General features: G+C 42.0%; 1 protein-coding gene across 4 annotated transcripts; it reads right to left on the bottom strand.

Annotated features, from left to right (window-relative positions):
- Positions 1-187: 187 nt before the first annotated feature.
- On the bottom strand, positions 188-27,017 carry OLAH (oleoyl-ACP hydrolase). 4 transcript variants are annotated; one of them, XM_081553616.1, is made up of 7 exons: positions 26,850-27,017; positions 21,720-21,850; positions 11,946-12,084; positions 9,712-9,811; positions 8,668-8,768; positions 1,905-1,987; positions 188-1,324 (listed from the first exon to the last, which is right to left on the bottom strand). In XM_081553616.1, exons 1-7 carry the CDS (start codon positions 26,879-26,881, stop codon positions 1,185-1,187), a joined length of 726 nt encoding a protein of 241 aa, XP_081409742.1. In that variant the 5' UTR covers positions 26,882-27,017; the 3' UTR covers positions 188-1,184. The 4 variants fall into 4 exon arrangements, with proteins under 4 accessions (XP_081409742.1, XP_081409739.1, XP_081409743.1 ...); XM_081553613.1 differs by having other exon boundaries at positions 8,668-8,828; positions 26,850-27,016; XM_081553615.1 differs by lacking the exon at positions 26,850-27,017 and adding an exon at positions 22,409-22,611 and having other exon boundaries at positions 803-1,324; positions 8,668-8,828.

Here is a 27,017-nt window from a genome sequence, read left to right as displayed (position 1 = left end):
TAAAAAATCCCTCTTGTGTGTATTTCCCTTAATCTTACTCACTAAGACTCTCTATATACTATTTTTAAATCAACAAAAATACGACCCCATATTATGTGATCCCAAACACATCCGTGCTTTAGAAGGTGACATTTTAGTGTGTCAAGCTGTGTCAAGCACTTGAAGCCGTAAGGAAGAGACACTGGTGGCATGAAGTAGGGGCTTTATTGTGAAGAACCAAGGGAGATAACAAATCAAGGTGCCAGTTGAACAGCCAGGATTCCAAGAGACAAACACGGTTTGGGACTTGGCAGAGATGGCAGGACCCACGTAGCCCTGGGGATATGGTGCCTCTCCATCCGGGGCAGTAGGCATCTGTGAATCCTACCGGTGTTGTTCTGCCATTGCTCTCACTCAGGTCATTCTCCTATTTAATTTTTTCCCTTTTCTTTCTTGTCTATTTCCAACTGGTGTGCTTTCTTTCTCTGTCTGGTTCAGATGATCACACATGAAGCTGAGGCAGCCTGTTGGGTCTGGCATTTGTGCCTGACCCTCTGTACGCCGAGGACTAGACTCCAGACAGTCGCCCTGAGTCCCAGTTGGTCATTGCCTAAAGAGCAGCAGGCACACTCAGACAACAGGCAATCCAGGCTGGAGGAACCCCTTAGAAGAGAGCCTAAGAAGGCCACGGGCATTCCAGGAACTTGCCAGGACAGGCAGCAATGATTATTCGGGGCTGTCTTATTTTAACAGTAGGCTACATTTCCTCATTGAATGGGGCAACTCTATATTTCAAAAGATGAGATCAGGCTTTGGGCCACAGTGTGTTAATGAAACAGTCATTTTATTTCAGGCACTTCCCCTGTCTATGCTTTTCACTGTCAGAATAACCGAAAGGAAGAAATGAATCATCGACCAAGTAGGAACTTCATTGACAAACATTTCACGGATGAGACTCAAATGAGATTCTAATACAAAGAAGAAAGACCCCCCCCCCAAAGTATTCTTGACGCATTCGTCTTTCATCCCCCAGATACGTAAGTGCTCTCTGGGGAAATACATCTGTAGATAACACATCACTCTGATGGCCGCGAATGTATCCTTGTCCAATCTCTGAAACAAACTCCTAAGCTACCCAGAGAAACCGAAGAAGAGGATCAGATCATCAACTGGACTGTTTTAAGGCCAAGAAGGGGAGATACCTGTCAAGAGGCAAGCAGTGTTATTTCTAGAGTCTTGGTTATATAATTCTTGATGAAGCTTGTGTTGGAAGGTTCCAGAAGATAGAAGTGGTGTCCTGGAAGCACAAAATGGTCAAAACTTCCACTGGTTACATCTTTCCAGGCTGAAAAAACACAATTGTGTTTAATAACAAATGACACCACCACCCACAGATTTACTTCCAGGTATTACTTTTCTAAGAGCTGACAGTAGTGGTAGGGTTACTTCCATGGTCTCATGTTCTGTACATCCTGAATTTTTAATTTCTCAGAGACCTATCAGTATACAGTGGTATTACCTGCCTTCTCTCATTTTACCCACAACTGACATCTCTCCATTTACACTAGATAAAACCGGGACCTGTTTTCTACTCCATGTAACTGCCAGTTGACAGTTTTTTTGTTGTTGTTAACACTAATACTTTTGTTTGGCGTTTGTGTCCTATACTGACCAGACCATTTTTATACAAATGAATTTTTTTTAAAAAGACACTTGAAGTATGGCAATAGTTTAAGGATAAAAAAAGAAGCATGGGTATTACACACCCCCTTGTAGCGTATGGAAAAAAGTGCATGACTGGATTTATGTACTAGTACAGGACATTTTAAAAAATCATATCTGTGCTGTAAGGCATGCCAGCACCTCTGGCATGGAAATCATCAGCTATCTCAATAAAACACCCCAAGCCATCAAAATCATTTCACCTTCCACATTCATTGGTATATCTTCAGATCCAGAAAAGCATGTCATGTCACAAGAAAGACGAGTCTTAGAGGGTATGTCACACCTGCAAATATAAAGGAGCCGGTTGGTAACATTTCATAATAGACACCCCCTAGAATCTTTTCCTGTTAATAATCTCATTTAAATCAAACAGTCCTCACTTTCTTCCCTTTTGCTGTTTACAGCAATACAAACATTTTATTTTATTTTATTTTATTTAATCCATGGCACTTTTGCGTGGCAGCACCTGTCTGAGAATCACTGTGGTCCAGGTTATTTTCCGAGGTCTTCTGACTTCTAGAACAATGCAGTCAGGTGGCACCTGGGCACCCAGTCCAACTCAAAATGGGGCTGGCTATATAGGGCGTCTGCTCAGAGGGGCTGTACCATGCAACAATAAACAGCTCGAACACATCAGAAATACAGGTACCTATGCAAAGGAAGCGGAGAAGGCAATGGCACCCAACTCCAGTACTCTTGCCTGGAAAATCCCATGGATGGAGGAGCCTTATAGGCTGCAGTCCATGGGGTCCCTAAGAGTCGGACACAATTGAGCAACTTCACTTTCACTTTTCACTTTCATGCATTGGAGAAGGAAATGGCAACCCACTCCAGTATTCTTGCCTGGAGAATCCCAGGGACGGGGGAGCCTGGTGGGCTGCCGTCTATGGGGTCACACAGAGTCGGACATGACTGAAGCGAATTAGCAGCAGCAGCAGCATATAGTATCTTTAACTGTAATTCCCCTGAAATGGCCACCTCTCTATCCCCCACAGTACTCTTGCCTGGAAAATCCCATGGACGGAGGAGCCTGGTAGGCTGCAGACCGTGGGGTCGTTAAGAGTCAGGCACGACTGAGCGACTTTACTTTCCCTTTTCACTTTCATACATTGGAGAAGGAAATGGCAACCCACTCCAGTGTTCTTGCCTGGAGAATCCCAGGGACGGGGGAGCCTAGTGGGCTGCCGTCTATGGGGTCACACAGAGTCAGACACGACTGAAGCGATTTAGCAGCAGCAGTAACAGCTATCCCCCACATTGTCTGGCAGAGGGTTGCTGTGTGCAGAACAGAAGCAGATTTATGGACATAGGGCCCCTGAGTTGATTCTGCTGATTCTCAGTTTCGTCACTACAGCAGGAAACCATTCACTGAACTGGTGCTGGGTGCTGCATTAGTCCCTAGGGACACTTGGGTAAGCACAGTCCCTTTCCTCCTGCTGCTTAGAGACTGGCTGGGGAGACAGACATTAATGAAATCGCTGGACGACTGAATAGACGAGTCACCAAGTTCAGGGTGATCTGTGAACACTTGACAAGTGGGGGTGGAGTGACATCAAGCAGGGACTCCCTGGAACATGGAGTTAGACTTGAGATCTGAATAGATAGGAAAAACTTGGCAATGGGCAGAGAGATGGCAGGGGAAGAGGGGCCAGGTGAGCATAAACCAAATGGCTTTTGTTGCATGAGTGAATGGAGAATTGGGATAAATTGAGGTAGAAGAAGCAAGCGAGAGGACTTCCCTGTGGTCCAGTGGTTAGGACTCCAAGCTTCCAATGCAAGGGGTGCAGGTTCAATCCTGGGTCAGGGAACTAGGATCCCACATGCAACGTGGTGTGACCAAAAAAAATAATAATAAGCAAGCAAGGACCACGTGTAGGTCTCCTGAAGGGATTTGGTCATCCTAAGAGAGTCAGGAAGCCAGCAGGAGGATTTAGGGCAAGGCACATGATGACCAGACTTGACAGTCATCCCTCTTGGTACAATGTATGGAGCAGACTGAAGGGGAGAAAGGGTTGTCTGTTTCAATAGTCTGGACAAGAATTCCCACTTCTGCCTGAAATGTAGAAAACCAGGAGCACCATTTGCAGCCTAACAAGGAAAAAAGCCTGACAGACTTCAAAACCATAAATTCTTGAACTCATCAGGAAGCTGAGTTTGCAAGGCAAACCAGAAACTGAACTCCAAGGAAGGTTGGGCCCCTCTAAGGAGAGGTGGGTCACATGGACTGGCTCATGTTGGCAGAGCACGGGACAAAGGGGTGTCTGCCCTCCATGTGGGTGAGAAAGAACCAGCTACAAATGTTCAAGTGCTGGGGACCAAGCGTGGGGTGATGTGTCAGATGCAGTTCATACTGACTCACAGGCTCCTGTCCATGGCCCCCCACTAGGGGTTCAGGAGAAAGACTAGGAACAAGGCAGGAGGTCAGAAATAGCCATCTCTGCAGGGCAGGTGGACAGCAGGAAATTGGATGTGACCATGAGATGGACACTAACTCTACCCTCAGTCAAGTCCTCCCCTCCTACTAAGCAGAAATCTCAGTTGCTGGAGGAGGGGCATCAAACACTCCCCCTCTATGCCCCCCACCCAGGGCACTTGGGAAGACCCGTGGATGTAAGGGGTGGAAGCATTAGCCCTCTACCCTGGGGGAAGGAATGGGAAGGGTCTTGGGCCCCCTGTGCTGTGCTTAGTCACTCAGTCATGTTGGACTCCTTGCAATCCCATGGACTGTAGCCTGCCAGGCTCCTCTGTCCATGGGGATTCTCCAAGCAAGAATACTCGAGTGTTGCCATGCCCTCCTCCAGGGGATCTTCCCAATCCAGGGATCGAACCCAGTTCTCCCACAGGCAGGCAGATTCTTTACCATCTGAGCCACCAGGGAAGCCCAAGAATACTGGAGTGGGTAGCCTATCTCTTCTCCAAGGGATCTTCATGACCCAAGAATCAAACCAGGGTCTCCTGCATTGCAGGTGGATCCTTTACCAGCTGAGCTACCAGGCCCCCAATTCTATACAAAAGCCAAGGGGAAGTCTTCTACTTCTGGGGAGGGACTGGAAACTTCCACCCAATACCCACCAGACCCACCCACAAGGCCTAGACACAAAGGACCTGACTAAGACTGAAGCTTAAGATTGGCTCGGATGTCCAAGAGCTCCCCTTGTTACCCCAGAGGCTAGCATCACACACAGGGGACCAAAAACAGCTGTCAGTGGGGAGAGCTTGGAGAGGGACACAAAAATTGAGAAAAATTCTCCAGTCCAGTCTCCACAGTAAGCACACAGTAACTTGGGAGAACCATTGCCCTGAAGTATAACCATAGTAGCAACAAAACCAAAACTCAGCTCATCTCCAGTCTGGATCGACCCAACTCCTCACATTCATGGCCTGACAGAAGAGATGTGCTCAAATCATAAAATATATTTATGTCAGTTTCATGCATGATATCTTTCAATAGAATATCTGTTTTATGCATGATACCTAGCTTTCAATAAAAAAAATCCATTCACTCATGGAACAAAAGCCATTTGGTTTGTGCTCACCTGGCCCCTCTTCCCCTGCCATCTCTCTGCCCGTTGCCAAGTTTTTCCTATCTATTCAGATCTCAAGTCTAACTCCATGTTCCAGGGAGTCCCTGCTTGATGTCACTCCACCCCTACTTGTTAAGTGTTCACAGATCACCCTGAACTTGGTGACTCGTCTGTTCAGTCGTCCAGTGACTTCATTAATGTCTGTCTCCCCAGCCAGTCTCTAAGCAGAAGGAAGAAAGGGACTGTGCTTACCCAAGTGTCCCTAGGGACTAACGCAGCACCCAGCACCAGCTCAGTGAATGGTTTCCTGCTGTAGTGACGAAAGAGAATCAGCAGAATCAACTCAGGGGCCCTATGTCCATAAATCTGCTTCTGTTCTGCACACAGAACACAAAAAGAAAGAAAATAACTCCATTGTCAAGAGGCAAAGTAATGAAAAGAATAAGACTTAAATGGGCTTCCCAGGTGGCTCAGTGGTAAATTACCCGCCTGCCAAAGCAGGAGACATAAAAGACTCCATTTCAATCCCTAGGTGGCGAAGATCCCCTGGAGGAGGGCATGGCAACCCACTCCAGTATTCTTGCCTGGAGAACACCACGGACAGAGGAGCCTGGCAGACTACAGTCCATAGGGTTGCAAAGAGTCGGACACGACTGAAGTGACTTAGCACACACGCACAAGACTCAAATAAGACCCAGATGTTGGAAATGTCAGACAAGGGCTTGACAGTTGCTATGATGGAGATGCCAAAGGATTTCATGGGAAGGATCGACATATGTGAACAAATGGGGAAGTTCATTAGAGAGGTGAAGACTGCAAGAAAGAGTCCAAAAGAAATTCTAGAAATAAGCAGCAGCAGCAATAGGGCATTCCTTCGACAAGCTCATCAGTAGATTTGATAACGGCTGAGCAAAGAATCAGTCACCGTGAAGATGGTTAATGGAAATTATCCAAACTGAAACGAAAAGGAAAAAAAAAAATGTTTTAAAAAAAGGACAACATCTGAGACCCCTGGAACGATGACGGACAGCCTGATGTGTGTGTCGTCAGGGTGCCAGAGAGAGAAGAGGACTGTGTGTTTGTCCGAGTAGGACAGGAGGACAGCTTGAGTGAAGTGGAGCTGCAAAGCCTTCCCTCCCGCCTGGGATTTTCCTTTTGATCTCCAGGCTTTGAGCCTTGGGGGTGGGTGATGGGCAAGGAAAGGGCGGAGAGACATTCCAGGCCTGATTTCATGTATATTGGGAAAAGCTGAGTGCTGCAGAGAGGTGGAGAGAGGAGAGCAGACCGAGGAAGGGGAAGGAGCAGAAGCAGAAAGAGGAGAATCTAGAGCAAGCTTAGGACATTTGAGATTTGGAGAGACGAAGTGAATCCTTGTAAGTAGCTCCTGAGATTTGATTCGCTGGGGAGAAGGTGAGACTGTTAAGAAACTTTTTATTTTATATTCTGCAAGTGGAATATCCTCGTGAGTGACTTTTATTTTCAGTCTGGAGGAGGTTTCTTTTGAGAGCTTTTGACAGTTTAGCTAAGCTGCTTTATAATATTGGCGCCTCAGCATCCATGCAGTGTGGCCAGGCAGCTTGCGAGAGCCTAGACCTGACACTTGGCATTCCTGGAGCACGTGCAGAGTCACAGACATGGGTGAGTTCCTGTTGTGACCCTCCCAATGGCCTAGCTGCTCCGGGTCCCCTAGAGCCTTCCCTTGTGTACCTTTTAGATAAACCTCCCATGAAATTTACCAAAACCCACTCTTTGGGGTTCAAATTGACCAATCCGGACTTAGCCCGGGAACCCCAAAGCCCTCCACCACGCCTAAGGGCATGTCCATCAGGTCCGGCTACCTCTCTGCCTCTCAGTCGGCCTTGACCTCCCCGTGCGGCCCCCCTAGGTGCGCCGTGGACTTCCTCCATGACCTGTGAGTCATGAACTTCTCTATTTCAATTTCTCTTGGGATCTGTTGTTGAACCTTGGCTCCCTTTCCAACACTCAGGGGTCTTCTTAACAAAAGTTAATTCCCGAAAGTCACCAAGCCTCTGGTAGTGAATTGTTGGGTTGGATTTTTAAAAATCGAGGGTGGTTTGTTATGTGCCATATCTATGCCGTCTCCTAAACACAACCTCCTTTCATCCTCACCCACCACACCTTGAGGGTATTTACTCTCAGCATCCCTTCCTCTGAGAGACGGAACCCTGGGTCTGAATCTCACGGCCACTAGGCCAGGGGTCTGGATCCTGGTGAGCAGCCTCTACAGAAGGCATGTTTGTGCGAGGCTTAATTAAAAAGCAGCTTTTGCCTACACTATTTCACTGAATGGCCACAGTGCTTTGGATTACGTTTCCTCTGGTGGGGGTAGGGGATGTCGGACTTGGACTGGTGTTTCTTGGATTCTGACTCTATGCTAAGCCAGGAACACAGACAGCACAGCCCTGTGGGGACCACATTTGCTCAGACGGTTGGGATAGAAATGGAGAGAGATGACAGACCAGGGCAGCCGGTGCCCCTAGTGGTGGAGTAGAGGTGGGCATTGGCATGAACGCAGAGATGTGATAAAAATGAACAGGATTGTCTCTATTCTCAAGGGGCTTCAAGTCTGCTCCACTTTTTTTCTTTTTTAAAGCTCTTTGTATAAACTTCTACTCACAGGCACTGCCTATGGAGGCCCTAGGTTCAGTTCCAGGCTTTGTGGCAGAAAGAAAAGGAACACAGACCCATGTGTCCGGCTCCTCCCCAAAGGAGACAAGAGCCAGACATAACTGAAGAAATGCATGATGGTATATAATAGTGACTGAGGGCGAAATGCTGGCCCCACAGGACCTGCTGTGGGGAGGTTAGAAAAGGGAGAACCTTGAGGTTTCAGTTTATTAGGGCCAGTATCTGGAACATTAGGACTTCAGCCCCATTAGAAGAATCAAATGTCAGTGAGACCTCTCAGGAGACAGAAATAGTCAGGTGTCATGGAGCCAAATGAGTTCTGGAACAAAATTCCCCCAAGAAGCAAACCACTCCCTTGTCCTGGATCACCTCCACATATTTAATAAGTAGGGATCCCCTTCTGCTGTTCCCCTAAGAAGATGAGCATCCTTCGACATTAGTAATTTATTCAGCATATGTTTTTTATGTGATAAAGCATACTATATTGGCCAAAAAGTTCACCTGGGGATTTTGTAAGATCTTATGGAAAAACTCAAACAAACTTTTGACCAACCCAACACACATTGAACCACATTTTTTTTTAAAAATAAAGATGCCCTGTTCATCCTTGATTGATGTAATTTCCATGCCCAGGCTCCATTTTAACACGGCAAAAATATCACAGGTGGGCCTCAAAAGAAAACAAGTCAAACTCTGCCTTCCTGAATAAGCATCCTCAGAGAATGGCCAGCCTGCGTCTTCCATAGATAATTATTAAAAAAAAAAGAAAAAACGTGCCTCAATGACTTACATGACATCACTCAAAATGTGAAGATCTTTTAACACTCTGGTAATAGCTTCTTGACTCAGTTTCCCATCATCAAAAAAATCCTCAGGGATGCCTCCCATTTTCTTTAGTTCAAAGGCAATTTTTTCTTCACACAAATTATCTTTGAGGAAACAATGTGGGACCTTTGACATGAAACAGTAAAAACATTAGTCTGACATTTCATTTAAAGCTCCTGTTCAGACACTGAACGCTCTCTACTCTCCCTTTTGGTGATTTTGAGAATTCTCTGATCAGGGCTTTCCTGGTGGTCCAGGGGTTAAGAATCTGCCTTGTGGGGAGAACAAGATGGCGGAGACGTAGGTGGACGTGGAGTACATCTCTCCCCACAGATACATCAGGAATATACCTTCAGACACAGAAGTGCTTACAGAATATCACCTGATAACAGACAGGAGTACCTGACCAAGGGAAAAGAATCTGCCTTGGTAGCGCAGGGCACACTGGTTTAATCCCTGCTCCAGGAAGATTCCACATGCTGCAGAGAAACTAAGCCCATGTGACACAACTACTGAAGCCTGTGTGCCCTGGAGCCTCGTTCCACAACAAAAGAAGCCACCGCAATGAGAAGCCTGCACCACAACTAGAGAATAGCCCTGGCTCTCTGCAGCTTAGAGGAAGCTGCACACAGCATTGAGGACCCAGCACAGCCAAAAATAAACATTTTTTATTAAAAAAAAAAAAAAGAATGATCCGGTTAGTTTGCTGCAAGTTAAGTTCTCTGCTGACTCAGAATGGAGGAAAATACACTTAGAATCAATAGTTTCCATTGGAGATGCCTGGGCCAGTGGAGTCACTGACCAGGAAACAGTTAAAGTGCATTTCAGAGCAAAGATGAGAAGATGACAGTGAAAGAGATTTGTGAGTGTTTCATTAACCAACAGTATCTTTTATTCATCACCATGTCTACTGGATCAAAACTCATCAGAAAGGAAAACAATGACTTGATTTCCCCATTGCACTTCCCTCCTTTCCACCACCCTCCCTAAGGAAAATGAAATTACTTACATGAGGAGGGCTTAAACTTGACACAAATAAATGTACTGGTTCTAGATTATATTTTTCTTTGAGATGTAGCGTGGTAAGAAAAGAAGTACAAGATCCCATACTACATTTGGGGAAGAAAAACATGATAATAACTATTCTACAAAACTCATGGTAATACAGCAGAAGTCCACAAGAACAAGCATCATAAACACAGCAATGGTCATGAAACAGACCAAAGGAGAGCTTGCATTATTGAATAATAGCTAACTTATTTGTAAATGGTAGATTTTCAATGATTTGCAGCAACATCAGCAGTGTTTCAAGACATCCTAGATAATTCAAACTAAGATTGAGTACTGATTTCCACCATGTCTTGAAATTAATTTAAATTAAGATAGATGTCATTATGTATTTAATAATTATCAGCAGTTTTCAAGGTATAGTCTGGGGACTTCCAGGAGTTCCTGTCACCTTTTCAGGTGGTCTGTGAGGTTAAAGCCATTTTTAGAATATTGCTAAAATGTTTCCCTTTTAAACTCTCATTTTTTTTATGAGAGCATAGTTGAGTTTTCCATACACCATGTGTGTCATGGGTTATGAACACAGTTGGAATGCAAAAGAGAGAATCTTAGCTGCCTTCTAACAAGCCAGACATTAAATGTGTGCCAAAGTGTAAAATAGTGCCACTCTTCTCACAGTGCTTTTTTAGAAAAATATAGTCTTGCATAAAATATGTATTCTTTATATCAGCATATAAGGGGTTTATTAATGTTAAGTATCTAGAAAGTTTCATAGTTTTATTTTCTAATATGGTAAATATTGATAGATAAACCACACATAAAATCTCGTTGATGCCCTGAATGCTTCTAGAAATATTGGGATGGCCAAAAGGTTTTGTTCGGGTTTTTCCATACCATGTTAGAGAAACACCTGAACGAACCTTTTGGTAAACCCAGTATTAAAGCAATGCCAGGAATAAAAAGTTTGTGAAATGCTATAGACATTATGTAGTTTATATTTTGTAGACAGTATTGATCAAGAGCATTTTTTTGCAAATATCTTCAGGCAATGAACAAAGGAAACTCGGTTCCATGGTCATTGCTGCTGGAGTGTAAACTGAAGGTGATTTGGAAATTTCTATCAAGTGCTCTATCAATGTGTGTATCATTAATCTAAATTCTGGACATGTGGTCCTTAAGAAATTTATAAGAAATATATACTAAATTTTCTACAAAAATGTTATCAAAGTGCTTTTATAACAGAAAAAAGATAGAAATAATTCTTCTCTTAAAAGGAATTGACAAAGTCATCTTGCAGTGGTTACAGATCTCCACAGCAATTAAGTGGGGGGAAAAATTAGGAAGAAATATAAAATAGGATCCCAACATGCAAAAATACTATGGAGCCACATCAAAATTCTGAAGGATTATCTGGGATAATGGGTACTTAGATTTTTCTTTCTTTTTTTTTTTTTTGCTCAATCGTATCTGTAAATATAAATAATACAGGAGCCAAAATGTACTGAGTCCTTACCATAATACCAAGTAATTTATGGTTATTATTCATTTAATCCTCAGAAATGGAGCCATTATCATTCCGGCTTCACAGAGGAAGAAACTTAACTCAGAAACCCAAGGAAGTTGCTGAAGGTCGAACTAAGTAAGAGGCAGACAGAACTCTGATATTTATGACTTAACCTTAAAATTCTACAGCTTAGCTTAAGAAATACATACTATTTATATCCTTTTTAATTTTAAAAATAAATGGGATATACATTGCTGCTAGAGTCTTGATTTTAGAAATCTTAATGCTTTCTGCCTAAAAGGGAAAAAAAGTAAGATGATTGTACAGACTGGCCAATTGTAAGAGCCATGGCTGGTCAGAGTTACCCAACATGCTGGGGCTATTTTCAAAAGAGGAGATACCAAGAGAAGCCTAGGATTTACACACTCCTGAAGGAGAGGTTTCAGTTCATTTCAGCACTAGGCCTTTCCATCTTTTTGGTCCCTACTAGGACTTCTTTCTGTCTGACTTTCTCGTTTGAGAAGAACTTTAACCATACTGAATCAATCATTGTTTTAAGCAGTGATGAAACATCAAAGCCAAACTAAAACAAAGGCACACATCCCATAAGACACAGAGGACAACATTAACCGTGGATCTGTGGTGCAAAAATGTCCCCCAAATGTCTTTCAAAACAGAGGTTTAAAAACAACAACAACAGTTAAAAAAAATTAAAAATAGAGGTTAAATACCTGTGGCCAAAAAATGCAAAATTTTCACCCTGGATGATCGGCAGCAGGGCACAGACAATTTCATCAACCACCTGATGCATGTCACTTGCAAAAGGTTCTTCAAACCGACTTTCTCTCCCAGCAAGCCGTATGGCATGCACTGGAAGTAAAGGAAGACGGTTAATGTGTGCAGATGGTGGGAGGGTTGCTGTGATACTGTGAAAGGGCTTATGTTAAGATGTGAATAATAGTAGTCAAATGTAAGGGGAGAAAAATTTTAGAATTTGCTGATTAAATGAACACAAGCTACAGCAGACTACATATCTGAAAAATACTCTCCAACATTTAGAATTTTTAAAAAACATTTAGAAACACTGGATGAATCACATGTGTGCAGAGTTTGGCTCACAATAAGGTAAATGGTATAACTAGAAGAGAAAAAAACTAAGAGGGAATTAAAAATTCCAATCATGAGCCTATGCTAACAGAATGACTGTCTATGGCTTCTTGTTGTTCAGTCCCTTAGTTGTGTCTGACTCTTTGCGACCCTGTGGACTGCTGCACACCAGGCTTCCCTGTCCTTCACCATCTCCCTGAGCTTGCTAAAACTCATGTCCATCGAGTCGGTGATGCCATCCAACCATCTCATCCTCTGTCATCCCCTTCTCCTCCTGCCTTCAATCTTTCCCAGCATCAGGGTCTTTTCCAATCAATCAGTTCTTTCCATCACGTGGCCAAAGTGTTGGAGTTTCCAGCTTCAACATCAGTCCTTCCAAAGAATATTCAGGACTGATTTCCTTTAGGATTGATTGGTTGGATCTCCTTGCAGAACAAGGGACTCTCAAGAGTCTTCTCCAACACCACAGTTCAAAAGCATCAATTCTTCAGTGCTCAGCTTTCTTTATGGGGTCCAACTCTCACATCCATACATGACTACTGGAAAAACCATAGCTTTGAAGAGACCGACCTTTGTCAGCGAAGTAATGTTTCTGCTTTTTAAAATGCTGTCTAGGTTAGTCATAGCTTTTCTTCCAAGGAGCAAGTGTCTATTAATTTCATAGCTGCAGTCACCATCTGCAGTGATTTTGGAGCCCAGGAAAATAAAGTCTGTCACTGTTTCCATTGTTTTCCCATCTATTTGCCATGACGTGATGGGACCGGATGCCATGATCTTTGTTTTTTGAATGTTCAGTTTTAAGCTAGCTCTTTCACTCTTCTCTTTCACTTTCATCAAGAGGTTCTTGATGAGGTTCCTCTTCACTTCCTGCCATAATGGTAGTGTCATGGCGTATCTGAGGTTATTGATATTTCTCACAGCAATCTTGATTCCAGATTGTGCTTTGTCCAGCCCAGCATTTCACATGATGTACTCTTCATATTTACTTTTTTGGGCTCCAGAATCACTGCTGATGGTGACTGCAGCCATGAAATTAAAAGACGCTTACTACTTGGAAGGAAGGTTATGGCCAACCTAGATAGCATGTTTAAAAGCAGAGACATTACTTTGCCAACAAAAGTCCATCTCGTCAAGACTATGGTTTTTCCAGTGGTCATATATGGATGTGAGAGTTGGACGGTGAAGAAAGCTGAGCGCCGCAGAATTGATGCTTTTGAACTGTGGTGTTGGAGAAGACTCTTGAGAGTTTCTTGGACTGCAAGGAGATCCAATCAATCCATCCTAAAAGAGATCAATCCTGGGTGTTCATTGGAAGGTCTGATGTTGAAGCTGAAGCTCCAATCCTTTGGCCACCTCATGCGAAGGGTTGACTCATTGGAAAAGACCCTAATGCTGGGTAGGATTGGGGGCGGGAGGAGAAGGGGACGACAGAGGATGAGATGGTTGGATGGCATCACCGACTCGATGAACATGGGTTTGGGTAGACTCCGGGAGTTGGTGATGGACAGAGAGGCCTGGCGTGCTGCAATTCATGGGGTCGCAGAGAGTCGGACACGACTGAGCGACTGAACTGAACTGAACTCTTCATATAAGTTAAATAAGCAGGGTGGCAGTATACAGCCTTGATGTACTACTCCTTTCCCTATTTGGAACCAGTCCATTGTTCCATGTCTGGTTCTAACTGTTGTGTCTTGACCTGCATACAGGTTTCTCAGAAGGCAGGTAAGGTGGTCTGGTATTCCCACGTCTTTAAGAGTTTTCCATAGTTTGTTGTGATCCACACAGTCAAAAGCTTTAGTGTAGTCAATGAAGCAGAAGTACATGTTTTTCTGGAATTCTCTTGCTTTTCCTTTGATCCAACGGATGTTGGCAATTTGGTCTTTGCCTTTTCTAAATCCAGCTTGAACATCTGGAAGTTCTTGGTTCACGTGCTGTTGAATCCTAGTTTGGAGAATTTCGAGCATTACTTTGCTAGCATGTGAAATGAGTGCAATTGTGCGTAGTTTGAATATTCCTTGGCATTCCCTTTCTTTGGGATTGGAATGAAAACTGACCTTTTCCAGTCTTGAAGCCACTGCTGAGTTTTCCAAATTTGCTGGCATACTGAGTGCAACACTTTAACATCATCATCTTTTAGGATTTGAAACAGCTCAGCAGGAATCCCATCACCTAGACTAGCTTTGTTTGTAGTGATGCTTCCTAAGGCCCGCTTGACTTTGCACTCCAGGATGTCTGACTCTAGGTGAGCAATCACACCATCGTGGCTTGTATCAGGAATATAAGACACCAGGTTTCAAGGGTGGCTGAAAAGGACAAGGCATTGAAGTGCCTTAAATTTATGAGAAAGGCAAATAGACCAATGGCACAGAATAGAGAGCTTAGAGATAGACGACATACATGTGGGAACTCGCTTTATAACTGTGTTGACATTTAAAATCAGTGGGAAGGAAAGTGTAGGTCTCTGAATAACCAAGTCAGCTGATTATGCATATGAAATCAATAAATACCTAGCTCTTACACGATATAGAAAAGTCAATTCTAGCTTGAATATGACAAAATACTTAAAAATTGATAGAAGAAAATATTGGCAAATAACTTTGTGACTGACAGTTAGGGTATACTTGTTAAAGTAAGCTGTAAGAAGTGCAAACTTTAAGAGAGATAAACTTGACTATATTAAAATTTATTTAAAATTGATTCCATGAATCAAAAGACAACATGTAGAGAAAGAGGTGGCATAGACTGGGAAAGATATTTTAACCTACAATACCTGAAAAATAAGGGTCATAAATATGTAAAGAATTTCTACACATCAATAAAAAGAGAATCAAATGGAAAAGTAAGCATAAGAGTCTGATGAAAAACTCACAGGAAAGGAAGCATAAATAGAAATATGGGTTTGAGCAAACTCCAGGAGATTGTGAAGGACAGGGAAGCGTGGCATGCTGCACCAGTCCATAGGGTCACAAGGAGTCAGACACAACTGAGCGACTGAACAACAACAATATGTATAGATATATGAAAAACGCCCAGTCTCACATGTAACAAGGATTGCTCTGTTTAAAATCAGAGTAATTTATCTTGTAATTGGAAGTTGTACTTTTTGACCACCTTCACCCATTTCCTCCGATCACTTCTGTTCTCTGAATTTGTTCTTTTAGATTCCACATATAAGTGATACCATATAGTATTTGTCTTTCTCTGTCTGACTTATTTCACTTAGTATAATGCCCTTAAGGTGCATCCATGATGTTGCAAATGGCAGGATTTCCTTTTTTTTTTTGGCTCAGTATTAACTATTATTTCATTATCTGTCTGTCTAGATATCACATTTTCTATATCATTCATCCATGAATGGACACTTAGGTTGCTTCCATGTCTTAGCTATTGTAAGTAATGCTCTAATCAACATGGGATGTGTAGCTATCTCTTTGAAATAACCAGTTTTGTTTCTTTCGATATATACCCAGAAGTTGAATTGTTGGATCATATGGTAGTTCTATTTTTAATTTTTTGAGGAACTTCCATACTGTTTGCCAGAGTAACTTCACTAATTCATATTCCTACCAACAGTACACCAGGGTTCCCTTTTCCCCACATCCTCATCAACACTTGTTATCTTTTGTCATTTTGGGAACTGTCATTTTTACAGGTGTGAGGTGATACCTTGTGGTTTTGATTTGCATTTCCCTGATGATGAGTGATGTTGAGCATCTTTTTGTGTACCTGTTGGCCATTTGTAAGTTGTCTTTTGGAAAATATCTATTCAGTTCCTCTATTTATTCAATTTTAAAATCATTGTTTTTTGGTATTGAGTTGTATGAGTTCCTTATATATTTTAGCTATTAACTCCTTCTTAGAGGTTTTATTTGCAAATATTTTCTCCCATTTGGTAGGTTGCTTTTTCATTTTGCTGATTCTTTTGTGGTGCAGAAGCTTTTTAGTTTGGAGTCATCTCACTTATTTATCTTACTTTTGTGTTTGGGCTGTAGGTGTCATCTCTGAAAAATCATAACCAAGATTAATGTCAAAGAGCTTTTTCTTTGTTTCCTTCTAGGAGTTTTATGATTTCAGGTCTTATGTTTGAGTCTTTAATTCTTTGAGTTAATTTTTTGAGTGAGTGGTGAGAGTGGTCTAGTTTCATTCTTCTGTGAATATCCAGCTTTCCCTGCACCATTTATTGAAGAGACTGTCTTTTTCCTGTGGGCTTCCCTGGTGGCTCAGCTGGTAAAGAATCCACCTGCAACGCAGGAGACCTGCATTTGATCCCTGCGTTGGGAAGATCCCCTGGAGGAGGGCATGGCAGCCCACTCCAGTATTCTGGTCAGGAGAATTCTATGGACTGTATAGTCCATGGGGTTGCAAAGCATCCAACAAAACTGAGCGACTTTTCATATCGCTCTCGTCAAATGTTTGTTGACTGTGTATTTGGGAGGTTATCTCTGGACTTTCAATGATATTGCATTTGCCCGTGTGTCTGTTTTTATGCCAATAGGATACAATTTTGATTACTATGAATACATTCTAGGGATATAATGTACAACATGGTGACTATAGTTAACAATATTATACTGTATATTTGAAAATTGCTAAGAGAATAGATCCTAAAAATTATCACAGGAAAGATAGCTGAAACTATTTGAAAGGATAGATGTTAACTAAACTTACATGTTGATCATTTCACAATATATACATGTCAAGTTATGTGGTTCAGCTTAAACTTATTTACCATGTGCATGTATGTGTATGTGTGTGTGTGTGTGTGTGTGTGTGTGTGCGTGCGCGCACTCAGTCACTCAGTCATGTATGACTCTTTGCAACCCCATGGACTGTAGCCTGCCAGGCTCCACTGTCCATGGAATTTTTTTAGGCAAGAGTATTGGAGTGAATTGCCATTTCCTCCTCCAGGGGGTCTTCCCAATCCAGGGATTGAACATGCATCTCTCGCGTTTCCTGCCTTAGCAGGTGGATTCTTTACCACTGCGCCACCTGGGAAGCCCCAAGCTTATTCAGTCATTTACATCTCAATAACACTGGAAATAATAGAACAAAATCAGAATAATTTCACGCACAGATTGGCAAAAAATTAAAAGCCAAGGCAATAACAGTGTTGTCAAGGATATAAAGGGATACAAATTTTCATGTTCTGCTTTGGCAGTATAAATCTTTGCAGTTCTTTTGGAAAATGGTTTGATGGTTTGAAGTAGAGACATTCCTATTCCGATACCCAGAAATTCCACCCTTAGGTATAGACTTTTACCCATGCATGCATGAACACATACAATTGCCCTTTGAACAACAAGAGTTTGAACTGGGAGAGTCCATTTATATGCAGATTCTTTTCAATAGTAAGTACTACAGTACTAGAAACACAGCTGGTTGATTCCACAGATGCTGAACCCTGAAAACAGAGGGCCAACTACTCGTTATATGTGGATTTTCAACTGTGCAGAGGTTCAGCAGCCCTAACCCCTGCACTGATTAAAGGTCGACTGTATATGAGACTGCTCACAGAAGTTATTACTCATAGCAGAAAAAGACATTAATACCTATAAAGAGAAGACTAGACACATATAGTCACACAATGGAATAATATACACTAGTTAAAAGTCAGTGAAGTAGAGAGCCATATATCCAAGGGATGAATCTCAAAAAAACAGAGGAGAAAAAAAGCAAGCTTCAGAAGAACATTTAGAGTATGGTACATTTATATAGTCAGAAAAATATTCGAAATATCTCTTAAACTGTCAACTGTTGATTGAAAACCTCATATGAAATTACCTTCAATAATTTGTAAAATATATTTATATATTAGTAACAGGACTCTCTCGTTCCAGTGCATTGGTTTTGGGGAGACCTCCATGGCAGAGTGTTGGTGCCTGGAAATGGAGAGAAAGGGGCTTGGAAAACATGAGGGAGCGGAGTTGTACTGGCTGAGAGAGGCACCTTGGAAAAGGAGGGACATCCCTTGGAAGCCTGATGGCAAAAATAAAGAAGGAAATGGCTGAAGATAAGAGCCTTACAGATGCCAGGTAGCATCAAAGAATCAGAAGAATGAACCCCCTAACTCTACAGTGTCCTTTATTCATAAACTGCACTTCACTTATAGTGACAAAAGAGGGCACCCTTGAACTAATAAACAGAGTAAGCAACTAATTGCCTTGGGCTACCCCCTGCTGAATGACCTGGGTGTTTTGGGGGTTTTTTTTCATACAGGATTTTTTTATTATTATTTTTTTATTTCCAGGGCAGTTTAAACTCATACATGGTTCAATGTTCAAGAGGTAGAAAAAGGCTTGCAATGCAAGACTCTCTCCAAATCTTGCTCTTAGCCACCTAGTTATCCAGCTAGAGGCAATCAAAGGTATCAATTATTAATATAAGCCTTGAAAGGTATTTTATGCATATGTAAATGTAAGTTCATTTCCTTCCTCATCCCCTTCTTACAAAAATGTAGCACATGAGTCCCACTGTTTTAGAACTTGAGTTTATTCCTCAAAACATCTCAAAGTTCCAAAATGACCTGTTTTTTGTGGGTCAGGAAAATCCAACATACTTCATCATGAGTAGAAGTAAGTGTAACACACAAAACAAAGAAAGTAAGAGTAAAACTTTTTGAGCTAATGATTGAACATGATTTTCAAAAAGCTCACAGAGCAAAGCAAACAATACAAAACTCTAATATAAATTCAAATGAGAAATTGCAGGTATGAAAAAACACTATAACTCAGAAATTGAAAATCTTGAACAGAAATCACATAGTTGAACAAAGAGCTGACAGAATACTGGAAAGAAATTGATTAAAGGGACAAAAATTATTTTTAAAATGACTGAATGTTGTCTGCGAGGTAATAGATGTAGTGTATTTAAATGGATTTGGAGGACAGGAATAAAAAAGCTGGGAATAAGAAAACAAAGAAAGAAGGAAAAGATCCCAAAAGAAGATGATGATCATAAAAGGCCGAAAGTGTTCCAACACAGGAATAAATGGCGACTCTCAGGAAAGGCAAACAAACTAAAACACTGGTAAAGAACTAATATTTGAAATTATAATCCATGTAAACGTCCCTGAAATATAATGACATGAAACTGTGTGTTGAAGATAATTGAGGAAACTGAGTGACGGGTAGTTGAGAACAACTTTGCAACTTTTCCGTAAATCTAAAACCATTTTTAAAAAATAGTTGTATTTTTAAAAGATTAATAGAGATCTTAATCAAAAGTAAAAATAAAATCTAAAGCAAATATTTCAAAATAGTAGTATTGAAAAGGCAGTAGTAATTGATACTTGATGGTTTGTTAGATTACGCTATTGAACCAACTTTCCAGTTCTGAGAAATACCTTACACAGCATTATAAATCGACTGTATTCCAATAAAAATTTAAAGAGAATATTATTCAGCCATAAAAAAAGAATGAAGCAATGCCATTTGCAGCAACATAAATGGACCTAGGACCTAGAGATTGTCATCCTTAGTGAAGATGACAATCTCTGAGTGAAGTAAGTCAGACACAGAAAGACAAATATATAATATTGCTTATATGTGAAATCTAAAATCTATAAATGAACTTATTTACAAAACAGACATGGAGTCACAGATGTAGAAAATAGACTTATGGTTACCAAGGGATGAGAGGGGTATAAATTGGGAGACTGGGATTGATATACACACACTACTATATATCAAATAAATAACTAATGAGAACCTGCTGTATAGCACAGGGACCTATACTCAGTATTCTGTAATAGTCTATATGGGCAAAGAGTCTATAAAAAAAAGAAAAAAAGAGAAGAGTGGATATAGGTATAACTGAGTCCCTTTGCTACACACCTGAAACTAACACAGCATTGTAAATCAACTATAATCCAATAAAAAAAATTTGTTTTGATGTCTTACAGCAGAAAAATCCTCTCATTGAACAGGTAGGTAAGCTGAATAACGCACACACAGAGTACCTGTTTGAAGGCATCTTTGAACTGCTGGGGCAACCTGGACCTCCCTGAAGAGAGGAAAACTCTGGAGAAGTGAAGTGCGATTCCTCCAGCCTCTTTCCTGCTATAGAGATGTGTCGATTACCTGGTACAGGTTGCAAGTTCTAGACTGCAGGTGGAGGCCTACTTTTTCTTTTTAAATTTCTATTGGAATATAGTAGCTTTACTTTTAAGAGGCCAAGAAGTCAGCAGCACTGTATGTATCCCCACAGGGCTAGAGAGGGAAAAGTGGGAAAGTGCAAGTCCCAGTCTCAGTCGTGTCTGACTCTTTGCGACCCCATGGACTATACGGTCCATGGAATTCTCTGGGCCAGAACAATGGAGTGGGTAGCCTTTCCCTTCTCCAGGGGATCTTCCCAACCCAGGGATCAAACCCAGGTCTCCTGCATTGCAGGCGGATTCTTTACCAGCTGAGCCACAAGTTGGAAAACAGTGCTGCAATGTCAGCCAAGAATTAGATGACATGACCTCAGATATAAGGGACTTCCCTGGTGGGTCAGACTGTAAACAATCTGCCTGCAAGGTAGGAGACCTGGGTCCAATCCCTGGGTGGGGAAGATCCCCTGGAGAAGGAAATGGCAACCCACTCCAGTATTCTTGCCTAAAGAATCCCATAAACAGAGGAGCCTGGCAGACTACAGTCCATGAGGGTCCCAAACATTTGGACACAACTGAATGACTTACAGTTTCAGAGAGGTAAGATGTACGGTGTTTTGTCCCTCAAGGCTTTTGACTTTCTTAAGCTACCCATGTCAGGGGAATAAGAAATATAAGCAGAAAATGACTTAAAAGAAGAGTGGTATTTAATTCACTTTCATGCTGCTGTGAGAAAAAAATTCAAGTTCACAGTCCACCATTAAGAAAGTGCCTAGGACAGGGGCTTTCCAGGTGGCTCAGTGGTAAAGAATCCACTTGCCAATGCACAAGACATGAGTTTGATCTCTGGGTCAGGACGATCTTTTGGAGAAGGAGATAGCAATCTACTCCAGTGTTCTTGCCTAGGAAATCCCATGGACAGAGGCTGATGGGCTGCAGTCCATGGAATCGCAAGAGTCAGACATGACTTAGGGACTAAACAGCAACAACAATAAAAAAAGAGAATTCCTAAGAAAATTCCTCTCTGTCTATTCCTAAGGGTAGTAGAGAGACAAGGGGCATAAAAAAGTTGAACAGAGTCTGAACAGAATCTCAGTGACCTATTGGCCTTAACAAACAGTATAACATGTTTAATTCGGTAACAGAAGGTAACAGAATTTCTTACTCTGGAAATAGAAAAATCACGTTATTGAAGAGCAACCTTGAGTGTCTATTAATATTAACTATCCTCCAGTAAGGAAAATCTGTATCGTTTGTATGTGCATGTTATCTGACCTTGCAAATTACTTACTGATAAAAGTTCACATACCTTCCACAGAATTAGGAATATCTTGGCCCCATTTGGCAAAGTACATGGAGCTACCTCTTCCCCAAGGAAAGGAAACCAGCTTAAAATCTGCATTACTATTCTGGTATAAGCAGTTCACAACTTTTTCATTCCTAGGAAGAAAATTCAAATATTTAACATGATGTAAAGTCGGTTCATCTGTCCTAACTGAATTAGATGTGTTTTAACAGACATTTTTATTCATTAAAAGGAGACTGTATTCATATATAAAGGGATTGCCTTTTTTTTCCAACAAGAATGTCCAAAAAAAATTTTCGTGGATTCATTTTTAACAGTTACTATACATAAACTTTGATAGATGTAAGTGAAATAGTCAAGTATCTATATGTAATATTTAGGAAATACGTTTCATATGCACGTTTAAAAGCGATGAAAAAAAAAAAAGTGAAGTCTCTCAGTCGTGTCTGACTCTTTGCAATCCCACGGACTGTAGCCTACCAGGCTCCTCCGCATATGGGATTTTGAGGCAAGAGTACTGGAGTGGGTTGCCATTTCCTTCTCCAGAGGATCTTCCCGACCCAGGGATCGAACCTGGGTCTCCCACACTGTAGGCAGATGCTTTATAGTCTGAGCCAAAAAGGGATAGACATGCTAATTTAGAAATCATCTTTTTCCCAGTTCAGGGAATAGTTGTATCTACACAGTTTTACCTCAGTGTCTTCATGATTTCAGGTCATCTATAAGCTTTCCAGAACACGTTATTTTCACTCCCTTCTGAGTGTTAACTGCTGCTGCTGCGTTGCTTCAGTCATGTCCAACTCTGTGCGACCCCATAGACGGAAGCCCACCAGGCTCTGCTGTCCCTGGGATTCTCCAGGCAAGAACACTGGAGTGGGTTGCCTTTCCTTCTCCAATGCATGAAAGTGAAAAGTGAAAGTGAAGTCACTCAGTCGTGTCCGACTCTTCGAGACCCCACGGACTGCAGCCTACCAGGCTCTTCTGTCCATGGGATTTTCCAGGCAAGAGTACTGGAGTGGGGTGCCACCTTTTTGCATCTGCATATAATCATTGGAAATTTTACCACAATGTCCAAGTATCCTTTCACCTAGTATTCCAGATAACTGCTTTTTTAAAAATTCAATATATATACATTTGCATCATCCATAATTTAAACACTTCCTGTAAAGTTTTCAAATTGATCATTAAATTATTTACAAAGTTATATAGTCTTGTCAAATGTGAGATAATCAACCCTATATCATGATTAAATCTGTCTTGCCTCTCTCTTTTTTAAGTTCCCATTTAGTCAATTGATCTCTGTGCTGTGCTTAGTCATTCAGTCGTGTCCGACTCTTTGCGACCACATGGACTGTAACCCTCCAAGCTCCTCTGTCCGTGGGGATTCTCCAGGCAAGAATACTGGAGTGGGTTACCATGCCCTCCTCCAGAGGATCTTCCCAACCCAGGGATCAAACCCAGGTCTCCCACATTGCTGGTGGATTCTTTACCAACTGAGCCACCAGGGAAGCCCAAGAATACTGGAGTGGGTAGCCTATCCCTTCTCCAGGGGATCTTCCCAACCCAAGAATTGAACCAGGGTCTCCTGCATTGCAGGTGGATTCTTTACCAGCTGAACTACCAGGGATGCACCCCCAGTTGATCTCTCAGTTCAGTTCAGCTCAGTCGCTCAGTCATGTCCGACTCTTTGCGACCCCATGAATTGCAGCACGCCAGGCCTCTCTGTCCATCACCAACTCCCGAAGTCTACCCAAACCCATGTCCATCGAGTCAGTGATGCCATCCAACCATCTCATCCTCTGTCATCCCCTTCTCCTCCTGCCCTCAATCCTTCCCAGCATTAGGGTCTTTTCCAATGAGTCAACTCTTCGCATGAGGTGGCCAAAGTATTGGAGTTTCAGCTTCAACATCAGTCCTTCCAATGAACACCCAGGATTGATCTCCTTTAGGATGGATTGATTGGATCTCCTTGCAGCCCAAGGGACTCTCAAGAGTCTTCTCCAACACCACAGTTCAAAAGCATCAATTCTGCGGTGCTCAGCTTTCTTCACCATCCAACTCTCACATCCATACATGGCCACTGGAAAAAGCATAGCCTTGACTAGACGGACTTTTGTTGGCAAAGTAATATCTCTGCTTTTAAATATGCTATCTAGGTTGGCCATAACCTTCTTTTCAAGGAGTAAGCATCTTTTAATTTCATGGCTGCAATCACCATCAGCAGTGATTTTGGAGCCCCAAAAAATCAAGTCTGACACTGTTTCCACTGTTTCCCCATCTATTTCCCATGAAGTGATGGGACCAGATGCTATGATCTTAGTTTTCTGAATGTTAAGCTTTAAGCCAACTTTTTCACTCTCCTCTTTCACTTTCTACAAGCATCCAAAACTAACAATGATTGAGATTTTGTCAGTTTTACATGTGTTCTCTGAAGAGGATTTTGGTTTCCATGATAAAATAATAGAACACTACTAATTATGAGAAACTTTACACAGACTTAAGCATAAGTTAAAACCTTTCTTGGGGGGAAGAATAACTTTTGGAGAAAAACTCCTTGGCTTGTATCAGGGCATTTATGTTGATAATTGCTATTTAAAGAGAAAAAACAAAAGGGCAATTTTTTTTTTAGATTTTTTTAATGTGGGCCATTTTTAAAGTCTTGATTGAACTTGTTACAGTATGTTTTTTATGTTTTTTTGGTGGCCATGGAGCATGTGGGGTCTTAGCTCCCCAACCAGGGATCAGGCCCACAACCCCTGCAATGGAAGGCAACGTCTTAACTACTGGATGGTCAGGGAAGTCCCCCCAAAGGGGTAATTTTAGTGTTTTCTTTTGAAGAGGGACATTTTGTACTTGAGGCTACATTCCTTCTAACTAATCCTATTATCAACAAACTCACTGACCATGGATCAGCCCTAAATAAGAGCTTCATAGGTATCAACCATTTACTGGAAAAACACTAGAGTCATTTTTTAGAGGAATACAAAAACCTTCCATAGTGCCTTCCACAGTTTGGTAAAAATCGCACAGCTAATGGGTGAGTTTTCTGAACCTTATTTCTGGAAGCTATTGAAGAGTCTAGAAAAATGACTTGAATTCAACATTACTTTAAAACAAGTCCATGTTTTTTAAAGCCAAGGAGCCCTACTTCAGTCTATTTCAATGACTTGCATTCTCATGAACAAAAATGTCAGAATAAGATTAGCCTTGCCATACCTGAAGACTATGTAATCAGCAGAAGTAGGGGACTTCTATAAGGAAAACAATACAAAGCCATAAACATAAAATGAGGTGTAGACACTTTGATCATTGCTGCTTTTTTTAGTTGCTAAGTCATTTCCAACTCTTTGGAACCCCGTGGACTATAGTCCTCCAGGTTCCTCTGTCCATGGGATTTCTAAGGCAAGAATAATGGGTTACCATTTTCTTCTCCTGGAGATCTTCCCCACCCAGGGATCAAACCTGTGTCTCCTGTGTTGGCAATCAGGTTCTTTACCACTGAGCCACCAGCGAAACCGTTTGATCATTAGTTTCAAGATAAAACCACCTTTCTTTGCCTTGGGAGTGGGGATAGGAGCTGCCCTTCACTTATTTAGAGCTGGGGCAGTGTCGCAGTGGGTCCTCAGAACGCACATTGATGGGGTGCCTGTCCTCCACAGCAAACCCACAGCCACGATCTCACAAGAAGGTAGAGCCTGGGAGGGTAGTGCTCATTGCTGTGAAGCCTGGACAGTTAGCAGAACGTTCTCATTCTTGGGCTCTTGCCTGTCCTCTGCATCCATCCAATCTCCCATGTCTCCCGAGAAAAACAGACGAAGACCAAGAAAAGCTAACTTTCCTGAGCCAATCCTCTGGCTGGAAGCCTTCTACCTGCACTTGCTTTCTCTTTGTCTTCCCCTTCTTCATTTTTGGTTAAATCATAAAATTATAAGACTTTAGAGTTGAGAGGGATTAGAGCGATCATTTAACCCACTATTAACAGCCTGATAGCTCAGTTGGTAAAGAATCTGCCTACAATGCAGGAGACCCAGGTTTGATTCCTGGGTGGGGAAGATCTGCTAGAGAAGGGATAGGCTACCCACTTCAGTATTCTTGGGCTTCCCCTGTGGCTCAGCTGGTAAAGAATCCTCCCACAATGTGAGAGACCTGGGTTCGATCTCTGGGTTGGGAAGATCCCCTAGAGAAGGGAAAGGCTACCCACTCCAGTATTCTGGCTACCCACTGTATAGTCCATGGGATCACAAAGAGTCAGACACGACTGAGCAACTTTCACTTTCACTTTCAACAGCCTAGTGACAAGGCTGTGGAAACAAAGAGATCTGAATTCAAATCCATTGATATGACATTAGGAATAAATGACCTGAGTGACTGAAAGTCTCAGTGTCCTCATCTGTAAAATAAGGACAATCATAGCATCTTCCTTACATTTTGATTAAATGTCTCAAAAATACTCAGCATGGTTTTAGGAACCCACAAAACAAAAATGAATGTTTTCTGTTAATCCTGGTTTGACAGTTGGAGAAACTGAGGCCAAGAGACATTAGGTTACTTGCCCAGGGTCACCCTGCCAGTGACAAGTCAGGAATTAAAACACAAGTCCTGTTCATCCTAAGAGCTACTTCGCTACTTTATCCCTTTTCTTACTTTCTCAGCATCAACAAATAGGTGGACCCAGAAGTGGCAGGGAGTGGATAGCATACCTGGGAGGCTTCAGATGAGAGAGCCAGGGACACAGACCTCTACTCTACTTCTGGGTGTAAATGGAATCCTGCTTTCACATTTTTGGCCAAGTCATGGATTTACAATTTCACATTAAGCTCACCACCAAGTCAGTACCATTTTACATAGTGAGTAGTTGGTGCCATTTACAGTACCTTACAGGACTTCCCTAGCAGTCCAGTGGTTAAGACTCTGCACTTCCAATTCAGGGTACATGGGTTCCGTCCCTAGTTGGGGAAACTAGGATCCCACATGCCACATGGTGTGGCAAAAACACAAATACCTTGCACTAGGGACAGTGACCATCAAATGAGGTTTCTCTGAGAAGCCCCTTTCCATGTAAAAGGGCAACCTCCAAAGGCAGAGTATTAGAGCACCTGGGATTGGAAAGACCTAGACTGCACAGTGACATACCTGATTGTCTCAGCTTCATCTCTGCTCTTCATTTTTTGAGGAAATGGTGCAAAACTGCTGCTCTCAGGAACTTTCTGGCCAGTGCCAAATTCAATGCCTCTTTGAATATAAAACCTCTGATCAGCCTCGAGCACACTTTTAAATCTGTTGATTATATTTATTGTTCCA

The sequence above is a fragment of the Giraffa tippelskirchi genome, chromosome 13 (assembly GCF_054371585.1).
Source record: "Giraffa tippelskirchi isolate mGirTip1 chromosome 13, T2T-mGirTip1v1.2.pri, whole genome shotgun sequence".
Classification (NCBI taxonomy): Eukaryota; Metazoa; Chordata; class Mammalia; order Artiodactyla; family Giraffidae; genus Giraffa; species Giraffa tippelskirchi.
Note: the sequence above shows the minus strand (reverse complement) of the source record. Positions and strands in the feature narration are given on the sequence as shown.